The 15,203-nt window shown below is 37.8% G+C and overlaps 1 protein-coding gene across 1 annotated transcript in view; it reads right to left on the reverse strand.

Moving 5' to 3' along the window:
• Positions 1-15,203, reverse strand: part of SPMAP2L (sperm microtubule associated protein 2 like) — a 47,806-nt gene that overhangs the window by 20,241 nt on the left and 12,362 nt on the right. The window contains exons 2-3 of the mRNA XM_072748923.1: positions 12,680-12,710; positions 1,996-2,061 (exon numbers count right to left, since the gene is read on the reverse strand). Of these exons, the coding sequence (XP_072605024.1) occupies positions 1,996-2,061; positions 12,680-12,710 (97 nt within the window). The remainder of the gene's footprint in view (positions 1-1,995; positions 2,062-12,679; positions 12,711-15,203) is intronic.

The raw sequence follows: 15,203 nt of genomic DNA on the forward strand, positions 1-15,203 counted from the left end.
AAGAACACTTCCATTTCAACAGTAAGAAACAAACACCCAAAAAGTGGGCAAAAGAAGTGAACACACATTTTACCAAAAAAGATATGCAGATGGTATATAAGCATATGAAATATGCTCAGCATCATGTCATTAGAGAATTACAAATTAAAACAATGAGAGATACCACTATACATCTTTAGAATGGCTAAAATACAAAACACCAAATGCTGGTGAGGATGTAGAACAATAGGACCTACTTTATTCATTGATGGTGGGATTGTTGGAAACTTTAGAAGATGTTTAGCAATTTCTTACAAAGCTAAACAGATTCTTACCATGTGATCCAGAAATTGCATTCCTGGGTGTCTACCCAAATAGGTTGAAAACTTTTATCTACGTGAAAACCTGCACATCAATGTTTATACCATTTTTATTCATAACTGCCAAAAAGTGGAAGCAAACAATATACCCTTCAATAGATGAATGGATAAGCAAACTGTGGTACATCAGACAATGGAATATTAGTCAGTGCTAAAAAGAATGAGTTCCCAAACAATGAAAAGACATGGAGGAACCTTAAATGTATAGTGTTAAATCAAAGAAGCTGATATAAAAGGCTATATACTATATCATTTTAACTATATGACATTCTGGAAAAGGCAAAACTGTAGATATAGTAAAAAGATCAATGGTTTCCAGGGTTTGGAGATGGGAGCACAGAGAGAAAGAGATGAATCAATAGAGCACAGGTAATTTTTAGGGCAGTGAAGCTATTTGACATAATACTATAATGGCAAACACATGACAAGAATTTGTCAAAATCCATAGAGCTAACAACACAAAAAGTGAACTCTAATGTAAACTACAGACTTTAGTGAATAAAGTGTCAATATTTCTTCATGAATTGTAACAGATATATCACACTAATACAAGATGTTAAGACTGGGGTAAGCAATAGGAGTGGGTAGTGATACAGAAAGTTTGTACTTCTGGCCAGTTTTTCTGTAAGCCTAAAACTGTTTTAAAAATAAAGTGTAAGGGGGCAGCCCGGGTGGCCCAGTGGTTTAGTGCCTGTCTTTGGTCCAGGGCGTGATCCTGGAGTCCCAGGATTGAGTCCCACGTTGGGCTCCCTGCATGGAGCCTGCATCTCCCTCTGCCTGTGTCTCTGTCTCTCTCTTTCTCTCTCTGTGTCTGTCATGAATAAATAAATAAAAATCTTAAAAAAAAAATAAAAATAAAGTGTAAGGACACTTGGGTGGCTCAGCAGTTAAGCGTCTGCCTTAGGCTCAGGGTGTGATCCTGGAATCCTGGGATTGAGTCCCACATTGGGCTCTCTGCATGGAACCTGCTTCTCCCTCTGTCTCTATCTCTGCCTCTCTCTCTCTCTCTCCCTCTCTCTCTCTCTCTGTCTCTCATGAATAAATAATCTTTAAAAAAATAAAAATAAAGTATTTTTTAAAGCAATAGGGGGTCAGAGAAAAAGGAAAAAAAATAAGGCTCTATTCAGAAGCCAAAGAAGGAAAGGGGGGTCCTGTGGACAAGGATGGTCAGTGTGTCCTACTGGTTGGAGATCCAGAGAACAGGTGTGCTTTAGGCAGAGGTTTAGAGACAGTACATTAGGAGCAACAAAGTTGAACTCTAAGGATGGACAGAAGAGTTTCAAAGTAGTTTTCAAATCTGTCTGCTTTTTAGAATTATCTGGGGAACTTTTAAAACTCCTAAAGTCTAGACCGGACTCCAGACCAAATAAATCAGGATTTCTGGGGATGGGGTTCAGGTCTCAGTGTTTTATAGGTCCCCAGGTGATTCCATTGCAGACTAATTTGAGAACTACTGTCTTAGGGTTAGTCTTCCATGTGTTGACTTAACTGAGGGGACAATATTGATTCCATGGATTCAGTTGAGCAAAGAGTGGATAAACCTGAGATGCAAGGTTAGTGGACAAGTTCGAATAATACTTACCTATTTAATATAAGGAACATAATCCTCACAAAGAAGACTGTAATGATGCCTTACCTATCTGGGGCTCCCCATTGTTTTTTAGGCCTAGAAAGATCTTGGATTCTCTTCCTAGAAAAAAAACTAACAAAAACCAGCTGATTAATTCAGAGAGACTGTTTAACAAATATGGTTATATTTGGATAGCTCTTACTCAAACAAATCCCATCTTGGGAAGGGGGGACACAAAGCTCTATTTGATAGGATTTGAAGAGTACTAAAAGCGCAAAGTATTCAAAAATATTGCGGACCCAAAATTCTCACTTCTAGAATCATGAATAATATAGAACATACTGAAACAAAGACAATATATGTGCAATAAAACCAAGAGCAACTTGTCTCCAGAAGACCCCAGATAAAATGCACAGTTAATGGGTAAAATTCCCATTTCTCATATTAAGTGAATTTGTAAATGGCCTGATGGCACTGGATTTTGAAGCAACTGCACAGATAAATTTCAGACAGTTGGTTTTAGGAAAACTATGAAATAGACAAAATATGCTTTGAGTACCACTCCCCTTTCTTCCCTACTTTGCTCCTTTGAACCTTCTCTGATTGTTCTGAACCTACCTATAGCAGACACAGTTTGCACTCACCAGGTGTCTGTGTGTTGTGTTCCTCCACATTTCCAAGCCTCCTTTCAGTTCTTTTTTTTTTTTTTTAACTTATTTATTTAGAGAGGGAGAAGGGAGGGGCAGAGGGAGAGAGACAGAGAGAACTTAAGCAGGCTCCATACCCCCATATGGGGCTCAATCTCACAACCCTGGGATCATGACCTGAGCTGAAATCAAGAGTCAGATACTTCATCAACTGAGCCACCCAGGTGCCCATCCCTTCAGTTGTTTAGAGCCATGTGAATAGTTCTGTCTTACTTCAGCAGAAATATTGAATATCACTTCCAGAGCAAGCTAAAAGCTTAAGAGCTACTGTGCTTCCTCCATTTCCCTCTTCTCCTGTTGCAGTAACTCTGGAAGCCACATATTCCAGATGGCACAGCTAAAAGACAGAAGAGGTCAGCCATCTCACACTGGACTGTGACACAAGGGAAAAATAAACCTTTCTTGCATTAAGTCATTGAGAGTTTTGTATCTTATTTGTTACTGCAGCATTGCTTATCCTGTGCAGATTAATATGCCACCTGTATTACTATAATTTATATTGTAATTATTTAGGTACTTGCTTGGATTGCTTGGAGTTTGAAGGGCCCAATAAATAACAACCCTTTATTGCCCACAGTTAGGAAGTAACTGAAAAATAGGTACAGTAGTCAGATAAATTGAATAAAAATACTTTCTCGTATGTATGTATGTATGTATGTAATTATTTATTTATGAGAGACACACAGAGAGAGAGGCAGAGACACAGGGAGAGGGAGAAAAAGGCTCTCTTTTTAGGAGCCTGATGCGGAACTCAATCCCAGGATCATGACCTGAGCCAAAGGCATATGCTCAACCACTGAGCCACCCAGGTGCCCCTGGTGAAATGGTTTTGAAAGACTAGTGTGGATTCCTGACATCCCTGAATTGAACTTGTCCCTCAAACTGCAAGCCTCCCCCTACAAGGGCTAAGTTTGATATATAAAGAAAGCAGATCACAAAGATCATTCACTATAGATAGGCAGGTCTCAAAGAAATAGGACCTTCAAAGGGTCAGTTCTCTCTCCCAACTCCATCAAACAAAGTCATTCCCACCCACCCCCCTTCATCCCGGAGTCTAACTAAGGGATAATAAGGCAAGAGGTCAGGAAAATTACTCAAGGTAAGTGCTTCTAGATACAAAAAGGAAAAGCATTCTCCCTAAAATTTGTCTGAACTCTTGATAGACTTTTTTTTTTTAGTTTCAAGTTTTTATTTAAATTCGAGTTAGTTAACATGCAGTGCAATATTAGTTTCAGGTATAAAATTTAGTGATTTATCACTTACATACAATAGCAGGGGCTCATCACAAGTGTACTCCCTAATCCTCATCACCTATTTAACTCATCCCCCACCCACCACCCCTCCAGCAACTCCATTTGCTCTCTATAATTAAGAGTGTTTTATGGTTTTCCTCTCTTTTTCCCCACTGTGTTCATTTGTCTTATTTCTCAAATTCCACATATGAGTAAAATCATATGGTATTTGTCTTTCCCTGACTGACTTATTTTGCTTAGCATAATACTCTCTAGCTCCAACTATATCATTGCAAATGGCAAGCTTTCATTCTTTTTATATTTTGCAAGTTTCATTATGGTATGTCTTGGTTGCCTGCTTTTGTTGATTTTTAGTCTCTTGGACTTGAATGCCTGTTTCCTTCCCCAGACTGGGAAGTCATCAGCTATACCATGTTCAAATAGCCCTTCTGCCCCTTTTTCCTACTCTTCTTCTGGGACTCCTACAATACAAATATTATTGCACTTTATGGAATTACTGAGTTTCCGAAGTCTATATTCATGATTTAATAGTATCCTTTCCCTCTTCTTTTCAGCTTATTTTCCATAATTTTATCTTCTATACCACCTATTCATTCCTCTGTTTCTTCCATCTTCATTGTGATTATATCCAGACAGTTTTGCATCTCAGTTATAGTATTTTTTATTCCAGCCTGACTAGTCTCTGACACAGGGTTTCTCTGGTGTCTTCTATGCTTCTTTCAAGTCCATTCTTATGACTGCTGTCCTAAATTCTTATTCAGGTATATTACTTATATCTGTTTTGAGCAAATACCTGCTAAAATTTCTTCTTGTCTTTTTTGAGAGAGAATTCCTCTGTCTTGTCATTTTATCTGTTTCTGTCTTTTGGATGTTATGAAAGCTTGTTATGTTTCCTGCTCCCAAGAGCAAAGCTATATTAAGAAGCAGTCATACACTATCCAGGGCCTGGCACTTCAGGAAGTGTTTCTGGTGCATGCTGTGTACACTCTGCTGTTGCATTTTGCCTGCTCTTTCCCACGGGCCAGTCCTTTGCAAAGTTCCTCCTTGCTTGCCGAGGGGAGTTTTTGGAACTTTAACTAGGTGTGCTTTGATCTGTTTGTTAAAATGAGCCTGATTTTAAAAATAATAATAAAATAAAATAAAATATGAAAAACCTGATCCAAGAAAAGAGTAAAGGAAAAGGAACAAAAAAGCAAACAAAAAACTATAAGCTTGATTCCAAAGAAAAAAGAAGGAAAAAAGAAAAATAAAGAAGGCTGATCCAAAAAATGAGAAAAGGAAACAAACAAATGAACAAAAAACTATAGGCCTAATTTCAAAGAAAAAAGGAGGGGGGAGAAAGACCTGGTGCTATTTCCACCAGAACTGAAGCTGACACTTTGGAGTAACTCTATGATCAGTAGCCTCAGCAGATGGTGAGGCGGATGGGGTGCTGTGTTGCTCCTCTAGGGGAAAAGTCCACTCCACTGGCTCATAGTCAGACCTGTCCTAGGAAAAGTGTCCCTGCAGGGTGCAGTTTGATGTGAGCAGCTCCAGCCTCCACTGGGAGCACTGTGTTGCTCACTGAAGTCCAATCATGCCGGTGGGCAGAGGTGGAAGATGGCATCTCCCCACCCTTTCATCCCTCTCATCTCATGGGAACTGGTGCCCAAGGCTGTTCAGGGGGTCCTTACAAGAAAAGTGAATAATCTCCCCTCCTATGTCCCAGGCTTCCATCAGATTCCTTTGCTCAACCTGTCTGCCTGCGCTCCTAGCACACTCAGCACCACAGTTCTCCTGGGTTTATCTCTGGCCTGCAGCTAGGATTCAAAATTCCAAATCTTAAAGGACACAGCAAGGTGCAGACCTGCTCCCCTCCCCCAGAGAAGAGCTTCTTGGTGCTGTGCCCAGCACCACTCTGTCCCAGAAAATCAGTTGCACAGCTGCACAGGTGCCTGGAGTTAATGATGAAGCACAGTGAAAAGCTGGGACCAGGTTATCTGCTCTCTGCCCACACCTCTGTGCCCTACTGTTGAATAGCCACTCAATGGTGCCCACTGGGTCTTTTGTCCTTGCAGAGGCAATATACTCTCTTCTAAATGTACTCCAGGAAAAGGAGCGATCTCTGCCAGTGTGACCCAGGAGATCCCCACACCATGATGTCTTGTGCAAGCCCTACGTGCTGCTCTCTCATTTCCTCTCTCCCTGTCTTCTCTCCAAGAAAAGGGTTTCCTTCCCTCTGTGGCACTGCAGCTTTTCTTTCTCCCAATTCATGACTCCAAATCTCACATTTGCTACGTTCCCTCCCTCTAATTATGTGGATTATTATCTTAATCCTTAGATCAGTTTCCTAGTTGTTCAAAATGATATGATGTTGATCTAGCTGTATTCAAAGGATGAGGCAAACCCAGGCTCCCCCTACTATTCCATCATCTTAACTCTCCTCTCCTCCCAAGATTTCATTCTTTTTGATGGCTGAGTAATATTCTGATATATATATACATATATATATATATATATTTATACACACACCATATCTTCTTTACCCATTCATCAGTGGATGGACATTTGTGCTCTCTCCGTAATTTGGCTATTGTAGATAATGTTGCAGCAAACATCAGGGGGCATGTATCCCTTCGAGTCAGTATTTTTGTATCCTTTAGGTAAATATCTAGTAGTACAATTGCTGGTCATGGAGTAGTTCTATTTTTAACTTTTTGAGGAACCTCTATGCTGGTTTCCAGAGTGGCTGCACCAGTTTGCATTCCCACCAACAGTGCAAGAGAGTTCCCCTTTCTCTGCATCCTCACCAACATCTGTTGTTTCCTGAGTTGTTATTTTTAGCCATTCTGACTGGTGTGAGGTGATATCTCATTGTAGTTTTAATTTGTATTTCCCTGATGGTGAGTGATGTTGAGCATCTTTTCATGTGTCTGTTAGCCATCTGTATGTCTTCTTTGGAAAAATTGTCCATTCATTATTTCTGCCCATTTTTTAAACTGGGTTATTTGTTTTTGAGTGTTGAGTTTGGTAAGTTCTTTATAGATTTTATATATTAACTCTATATTAAATATGTCATTTGCAAAAATATCTTCTCCCATTCTGAAAGTTGCCTTTTAGTTTTGTTTCCTTCACCGTTCAGAAGCTTTTTATCTTGATGAAGTCCCAATAATTCATTTTTGCTTTTGTTTCCCTTGCCTCAGAAGACAGATTTAGTAAGAAGTTGTTACAGCTGATGTCAAAGAGGTTACTGCTTGTGTTATCCTCTAGGATTTTGATGGTTTTCTGACCCACAGTTAGGCCTTTAATCCATTTTGAATTTATTTTTGTGTATGATGTAAGAAAGTGGTCCAGTTTTATTCTTCTGCATGTTGCTGTCCAGTTTGCCCAACACCATTTACTGAAGAGACTGGTTTTTTTTTCCACTGGATATTCTTTCCTGCTTTGTTGAAGATTAGTTGACCACAGAGTTCTGGGTCCACTTCTGGGTTCTCTATTCTGTACCATTGATCTATATGTCTATTTTTGTTCCAGTACCATATTCTCTTGATCACTACTGCTTTGTAATATAACTTGAAGTCTGTAATTATGATGCTTCCACCTTTGCTTTGCTTTTTCTAGATTGCTTTGGCTATTCGGAATCTTTTGTGTTTCCATACACATTTTAGGATTATTTGTTCTAGCTCTGTGAAAAATGCTGGTGGTATTTTGATAGAGATTGCATTAAATTTGTAATTGCTTTAGGTAGTATAGACATTTTAACAATATTTGTTCTTCCAATCCATGAGCATGAAATCTTTTTCCTTTTCCTTGAGTCATCTTCAATTTCTTTCACAAGTGTTTTATCGTTTGCAGAGTACAGACTTTTACCTGTTTGGTTAGGTTTATTGCTAGGTATCTTATGGTTTTCAGTGCAATTGTGGGATCAATTCCTTGATTTTTCTTTCTGCTGCTTCATTATTGGTGTATAGAAATGCAATAGATTTCTGTATGTTGATTTTATATCCTATGACTTTGCTGAATTCATGTATTGGTTCTAGCAGTTCTTTGGTGGAGTCTTTCAGATTTTCTACTTGGGTATCATATCATCTGCAAATAGTGAAAAGTTTGACTTCTTCCTTGCTGATTTGGATGTCTTTTCTTTTTGATATCTGACTGCCGAGGCTAGGACTTCCAGTACCATGTTAAATACCAGTGTTGAGAATGAACATCCCAGTCCTCTTCCTGACTGTGGATCTTACATTAATGTGGTGTATCATGTTGATTGATTTGTGAGTATTAAACCACCCTTGAAGCCCAGGAATAAATTCCACTTGATTGTGGTGAACAATTCTTTTAATGTGCTGTTGGATTCCATTTGCTAGTATATTATTGGGAATTTTTGCATCCATGTTCATCAGGGATATCAGCCTGTAGTTCTCTTTTTTAGTGGGGTCCTTGCTTTAAAATAAGCCCTGGCCTTGGTGTCAGGTAGGATTCAGGTCTGATACAGCATGGGGCAAATCCTTGTGTAAAAGACATGGCTTCCCTAATTAAATAGCAACTGATACCTCATGAAGCTCCTTTGAGAAAAGTGGGAGGAGGCAAGGATTCTATGTACACAAGCCAGGCCACGGTGTTAACAGAGGGACAGGTCCCCTGAGGATAGTATGGTGCTGGTAGCAACCAGTATTGGGGATGTGGACCCTAGGTCCAACAATTCTGCTCATCTAAGAAATTATTATCCCAGAAACAACACTGGAGATTCTGGGTTTTTATTATTTTAAAATGAAGAGCCATTTTCTTATATTTGGGCAAGTTACTTAATTCTCTGAGTTTTAAGGTGTATGGGGTGGGGAAAGGGTTGCAATTTTAAGTAGGGCGGTCAAAGAAGGCATTGCTGATCAGGTTATATTTGAACAATGACTAGCTATACAGATTTTTCAAGGGAAGATCTTCCCATTCCAATGATTAATTAGAAGAGCAAAGGCCCTGGGACAGAAGTGTGCCCCAGAAAAATAACAGGAGGCCAGTGTGTTTAGCCCCATCTATAAACGAAAATAATTCTAACCATCTCAAACGGTTGCATGCCTACCAACTTCTAAGCAGGGAGTGGGTATTCAATAAATGTTAGTTCCTTTTTCTTTTCCCACCCACAACACCTAGTATGACACCTTGTATGTAGTAAAAGCTCAGCAAATGCTAATTGATATTAATTGAATTGGTATTTAATTGTTTAAAATATAAACTTAGGGGCACCTGGGTGGTTCAGTCACATGAGCTTCTGACACTTGGTTTGGCTCAGGTTATGATCTAATGGGTCAGGAGATTGAGTCCTGTGTAGTGCTCCATGCTGAGGGGAATCTACTTCAAGATTATCTCCCTCTGTCCGCGCCCCATGTGTGCAGGTGTGCAGACACAGGTACTCTAAAATAAATAAATCTTTAAAAACTAAATAAAATAAAATCTTAGTTTAAGTGTCTTATAAGGGAAAATCATGGAATTATTGGTAATCCCTTATCACTTGAATAGGTTTCTAGATAAAAATTACTAATTACTATGAGGTTTAAAATTACTAAGAGAGGTACCTCACCTCCATGCTCCTTTTTCCCCAATGTCTAATACTCTGGAGTCTTCTAATTTCCCCCTTTACTATTGCAGTTAACCTATCTGCATTTTGTCCCTCAGGACTCTGCTGGCTGCTTAATTCACAAGTTCCCAGCCCGAAGTTCTCAAACTCTTAAGGGATCAACAAAGAAAATACTGGGAGTCCACAACCTTTAGAATATTTCAAAAGGTCAAATGGCATCCTCATTCAGGCGGTAGAGGCTACCCCATATACCAACTTTGTTTCTGAATTACATAATCTCCATGTGGCTTCATAATGATAAGAAACTCTGATTAATACATAGATCTACCTTTAATTTTTAAAAAATGAAAAAAAAATGAACAAATGTCATTTGTTTTGTGAACAACAACAACAAAATCTTTCAAAACATGAGATTGTGGTTGTGGGTAGAGATATCAAAATATTTTTTGGTGGTAAAATATTTGGGATCAGTCACATAATTGATATGATTCAACCCCCAAGTTATGCCTGTTAATATCTAGAAATAATGAAGATATTGTTCACTGGCAAACAAAACAAAACAAAACAACCCACCTACATCCTTATTCAATAGAAGAAGGGCTTCATCATGTAAGCACCACATGAGCCCTACTGAGAGAGCCTGAGCCAACTTTCTGGGGAGGATGGCTGTGTGGAGGAAAAAGAAAGCCAGAGCTATGGACAAAACATATTATATACATTAATCTTTTAAAACAAGGGAACTTCTGGCCTCTGTCATCACTTCCAAGCCAACGTTTTCCTTGCTACGTTTTCTTCACTGGCTAAATGTTTTTTTAATATATCGTTTTATAAACCAATGACAGTTTCTTAGTTTTTTCCTGTAGACACTTTATTTGGGTTGTTATTTCAGTTGGAAATAATCTCATTAACATTTGCTAATTCTGTGTGGAAGTCTAACACCTGTCCTCTTCACTCATATCTTGTACATTATGTCACCACAGCTACATCTCCATTCTATCCCTTTGTCTTAACACAGCCTTCCCCCTTCTTTCAAGCCTTGCATTATCTCACAATGTGTAGTCATGGTCCTATGCAGAAACAAAAGAATGTGGCTGAAGGATTTTCACTCTTTTTTTTTTTTTTAATTTTTTTTTTAATTTTTATTTATGATAGTCACAGAGAGAGAGAGAGAGAGAGGCAGAGACACAGGCAGAGGGAGAAGCAGGCTCCATGCACCGGGAGCCTGACGTGGGATTCGATCCCCGGTCTCCAGGATCGCGCCCTGGGCCAAAGGCAGGCGCCAAACCGCTGCGCCACCCAGGGATCCCCGGATTTTCACTCTTGAAAGCAGATTTTTTTTTTAAATGAGGATTACATTGTTCTCCCATGGGTTCATTGATTATTAGTCTCCTATAGTTCACCAATAGCTCAGAAAGTTTTTAAAATCCTTACCTTGGATGCAGAACAATAAATATACCTTCATATAGCAATGATTATGGAAACAATTGCATGTCTGAACTGATGGGGGAAAACAAACAATTCTCTCCTTCAGTCACAATACTAAGTTTGCATATAACTATGTTGTTTACATTCAGAAAATATTTTCTTTCATAACAATCAGGCACAGCATATTTTTTTAATGAGAATTTTTTTAGACGATGGGGACAGGGATAAATAATAGATAGCACAGTTTCCTCATCGAATCAAGCCAAATTAACCAGCCAAACAAGAAGGGTGCAAAGAAGAGCAAAAATATTTTCTTAAAAAACATTCTCTTCACAGTCTTTTCTTAAAGTATAAAAGCGTATTGGGTATAAGCTATTTCACTGTCTATTTAGCCATGGGAGAGTTTGCTCACCCAGCATACATTTATTTGAAGTGATGTGGTATTTTAAGCAGGTACTTGGTAATGCTCAGTAAATGTTAGTTCTACCAATTCTCAGCCACCACACACAAACCTGGGAAGGTGTCATGATTTCCCTGAATTTCATTTTTTTCTCAGTAAAATCTCATTGATTATATCTGCCCTATCAACTCCTCAGGAGTCTTAAAGAAAAAAGAAAAATTTTTTGACTGCAAAGTATTACGTAAAGATAAGGTGGTAGTATTTAAGGGGAGGTGGGCGGGGGGTGGGGGTGACTGGGTGACGGGCACTGAGGTGGGCACTTGACAGGATGAGCACTGGGTGTTATTCTATATGTTGGCAAATTGAACACCAATAAAAAATAAATTTATATTAAAAAAAAAGGTGGTAGTATTTACTGCCTGAAAGCATTGAGGGGAAAACAAACAAACTAGAAAGAGTAGCAAATAAGAAATCCAAAAAACTCTAGCCTGGTGGCCCAGTCAGTTGAGCACCGGATTCTTGGTTTCGGCTCAGGTAACAATCTCACGGTCATTGGATTAAGGCCAGTATGGGGTTCCAAGCTCAGCAGGGAGTTTGCTTGAGATTCTCTCTCTCTCCTTCTGCCCCTCCCCACCACTCACTCTCTCTCTCTCTCTCTCTCTCTCTGAAATAAATATATCTTTCATAATGAGAAAGAGATCTCTCCCTATCTCAAAGATAGGGAAAATTAACCAAAAAAAAAAAGTCCAAAAAACTCTAAATAATAGCAATAAACACAAATGTTAAATAGTAACAATAAATATGAATGATTTAACCTTTTATTAAAAGAATGTACACAAATAAAATTATTATTATTTACTTCCCATCTATATGAGCCATTGATATTAATCTTTGGTATTTCTGTTTAATGATTCTACTCTGTTACTTCTTCTAACTCTATCTTAGCCAAACAAAGAGAAAGAAACAATTTTCTATTTTGTGTACTGTATATACAGTTCTTTTTTCCATAGAGAGCACTTCCTTGAAACTTCATTAGCTATTGTACTTGAAATAGAGATGAGGGGAGATTGGGATATATTGACCTGGAGTTTCATACAATCTGTGACATGAGATTGTCAATGCAGCATCCCAAATCCCTTAAAGGTTCAGACCTAGCATGTAACATACACCTAGTATTTAACAAATAAATAAAACACTGAGTGAATCTAAGGAGAGTTCCAAATCTCAATCTTCTTCCCCCATCTCACTTCTTAATCACTTTATTTCACGTTTCCTATTTACGTAGGAACTGCCATTAGAAAACAGCTTTATGACCAAGGAACCCCCATGATAGGCTTTCCTTTCAGATGCCCCAGATTGAATCTACCCCATCAGCTAGTTAGAGCCTGGGAGTATAGTATTTTATCTACAGTCTTACCATTTTGTTGTAATGCCATAGGGAAAAGGATCTATAAAAAGAAAAGTAAAAGCAAACATTAGATTCAATAAGAATCAAAGATATAATGAAGATTGAATCTTCATAGATTGATTCAATCTAAAAAATATCTCTTATTTTTTAAAATATAAAATTTATATTTTATATAATTATATAATAATTATATAATATTATAATATAATATATAATAATAATATAATATAATATATATTTTATATAAATATAAAAATATTTATATTTTATCAATATCAAAAGATTTTTGATTCAATCTAAAAATATCTCTTATATTTTTAAAATATAAAAAAATTTATATTTTATATAAATATAAAAATATTTATATTTTATCAATATAAAAAGAGACTGAAAAATAACTATCTAGGGGAATGGCTAAATTACATATGTCACATCATGTACCAAAATAAATCACAGGTAAATCGAGGAGTTAAATATTTTTTAATTAAATTAAAAGAAAAATAAGAAAATATCTACTTAAATAGATTTTAGTCTGACTTAAAGGTGACAAAAGATATACAGGAAAAATATAAATAGATTAAAAGATTTAAAGCTTAAAACTTCTATGTGCCCCAAATTAAAACTTGAAGAGGAAATGAAAATATCCGGCAACAAATACGACAAAGGATTAATAGTCTTAATACCTGAAGATTATAGAAGTATAGATGAATAAGAAAAACACCAAGGTATGTGTCAAAAGTTAAAAGGACAAAGGACAGAAACTGAATTCATATATGAAGATATAGAGACTTATAAAAATACATGCATACATAAATTAAAGGAAAAGTTTGCACTTGCTTATAATCAAAACCACTGTAAGTAAAGAATGACTTTTTTTAAAAAAACTATAAAATTAGCAAAAATAGTTTGCAGAGGACAATGAAATTAGACAGGTAAGATAAGATGAGTACTCTTGTGTACTGCTGGTGGAAATCTAAACTGGTACGCCTTTTGAAAAATAATTTGGCAGTAGAAATCAGCAAGGCTTAGATTCCCTAATCTAATTCTACTTGTAGAAATGTACCCCAAAGAAATTATTCCAAGCATAGACAAAAATATAGGCACAAAAATGTTCATTGCAATATCAATGGAAAACTGGATATACCTGAAATGTCCAAAACAGAAGAAATGATTAAGCAAATTAAAAATCATGTTTTGGGGGATCCCTGGGTGGCTCAGCAGTTTGGCGCCTGCCTTCGGCCCAGGGCGCAATCCTGGGGTCCCGGGATGGAGTCCCACATCGGGCTCCCTGCATGGAGCCTGCTTCTCCCTCTGCCTGTGTCTCCGCCTCTCTCTCTCTCTCTGTACTCTCATGAATAAATAAATAAAATCTTTAAAAATAAATAAAAAATAAAAAATAAATAAAAATCATGTTTTGGGGGTGCCTGGATGGCTCAGTCAGTTGAGCATCTGACTTCAGCTCTGATCATGATCTCAGGGTCCTGGGATCCAGCCCTGCGTCAGGCTTCCCACTCAGTGCCCCTGCTCATGTATGCGCTCCCTCTCTCAAATAAATAAATGAAATCTTTTTTAAAAAATCATGTTTCAGGGTGCCTGGGTGGCTCAGTCGGCTAGGTGTCCATCTCTGAATCTTGGCTCAGATCTTAATCTCAGGATTGTGAGTTCAGACCCCCCATGGACTCCACACTGGATGTGGAGCCTACATAAAAAAAAAAATCATGTTTAGTTTCTTTGCTAAATGTGGGAAAATGCAGGAGATCATACAAACCATGTTATGAAAAGGCCTATTAAAATAGACCTCATAAGAACAGATTGATTCAGTTTTTTCTTGAGAGTTTTTAATCACATCTGAGAGTTCTGAAGTACCATTTCCTACCCTCTGAAGTATTTTGGGTAAAGGAAAGTGGGTGTGTTCTGGCATCAGACAGACATGGCTCAAACCCCAGTTCTGTTACTCAGCCATACCACCTTGGGCAAACTGCTTAACTTCTCTGAGACTCAGTTTCCCTTCTCAGATAGGAGGGTAATAGGTATGTCTGTATAAAGATTAGTGACATATGAAGTACCCTGCATATAGTAGATGAATGATAATCAGAATTATTAGTACAACTTTTAATGTATCAATGTGGGAGCAATGCAAGAAACACAGCAACCCAGTATTGATTGTGTTTCTACTCCGTGCAGCATGGAACAAAAATGAGTAAGACATATTCACTTCTCAAGGAATTTATAGCATAGTAGGAGATAGGTTACAAAGTTAAAAAAAAAAAAAGTAGCAAATGGAATTTTTTAATTTTTTTTTTAATTTTTATTTATTTATGATAGTCACAGAGAGAGAGAGAGAGAGAGAGAGGGAGGCGCAGAGACACAGGCAGAGGGAGAAGCAGGCTCCATGCACTGGGAGCCTGATGTGGGATTCGATCCCGGGTCTCCAGGATCGCGCCCTGGGCCAAAGGCAGGCGCCAAACCGCTGTGCCACCCAGGGATCCCTTAAAAATTTTATTTTTTAATTTTTTTTTAAATTTTTATTTGC

This window comes from Vulpes vulpes, chromosome 2 (genome assembly GCF_048418805.1).
Source record: "Vulpes vulpes isolate BD-2025 chromosome 2, VulVul3, whole genome shotgun sequence".
Classification (NCBI taxonomy): domain Eukaryota; kingdom Metazoa; phylum Chordata; class Mammalia; order Carnivora; family Canidae; genus Vulpes; species Vulpes vulpes.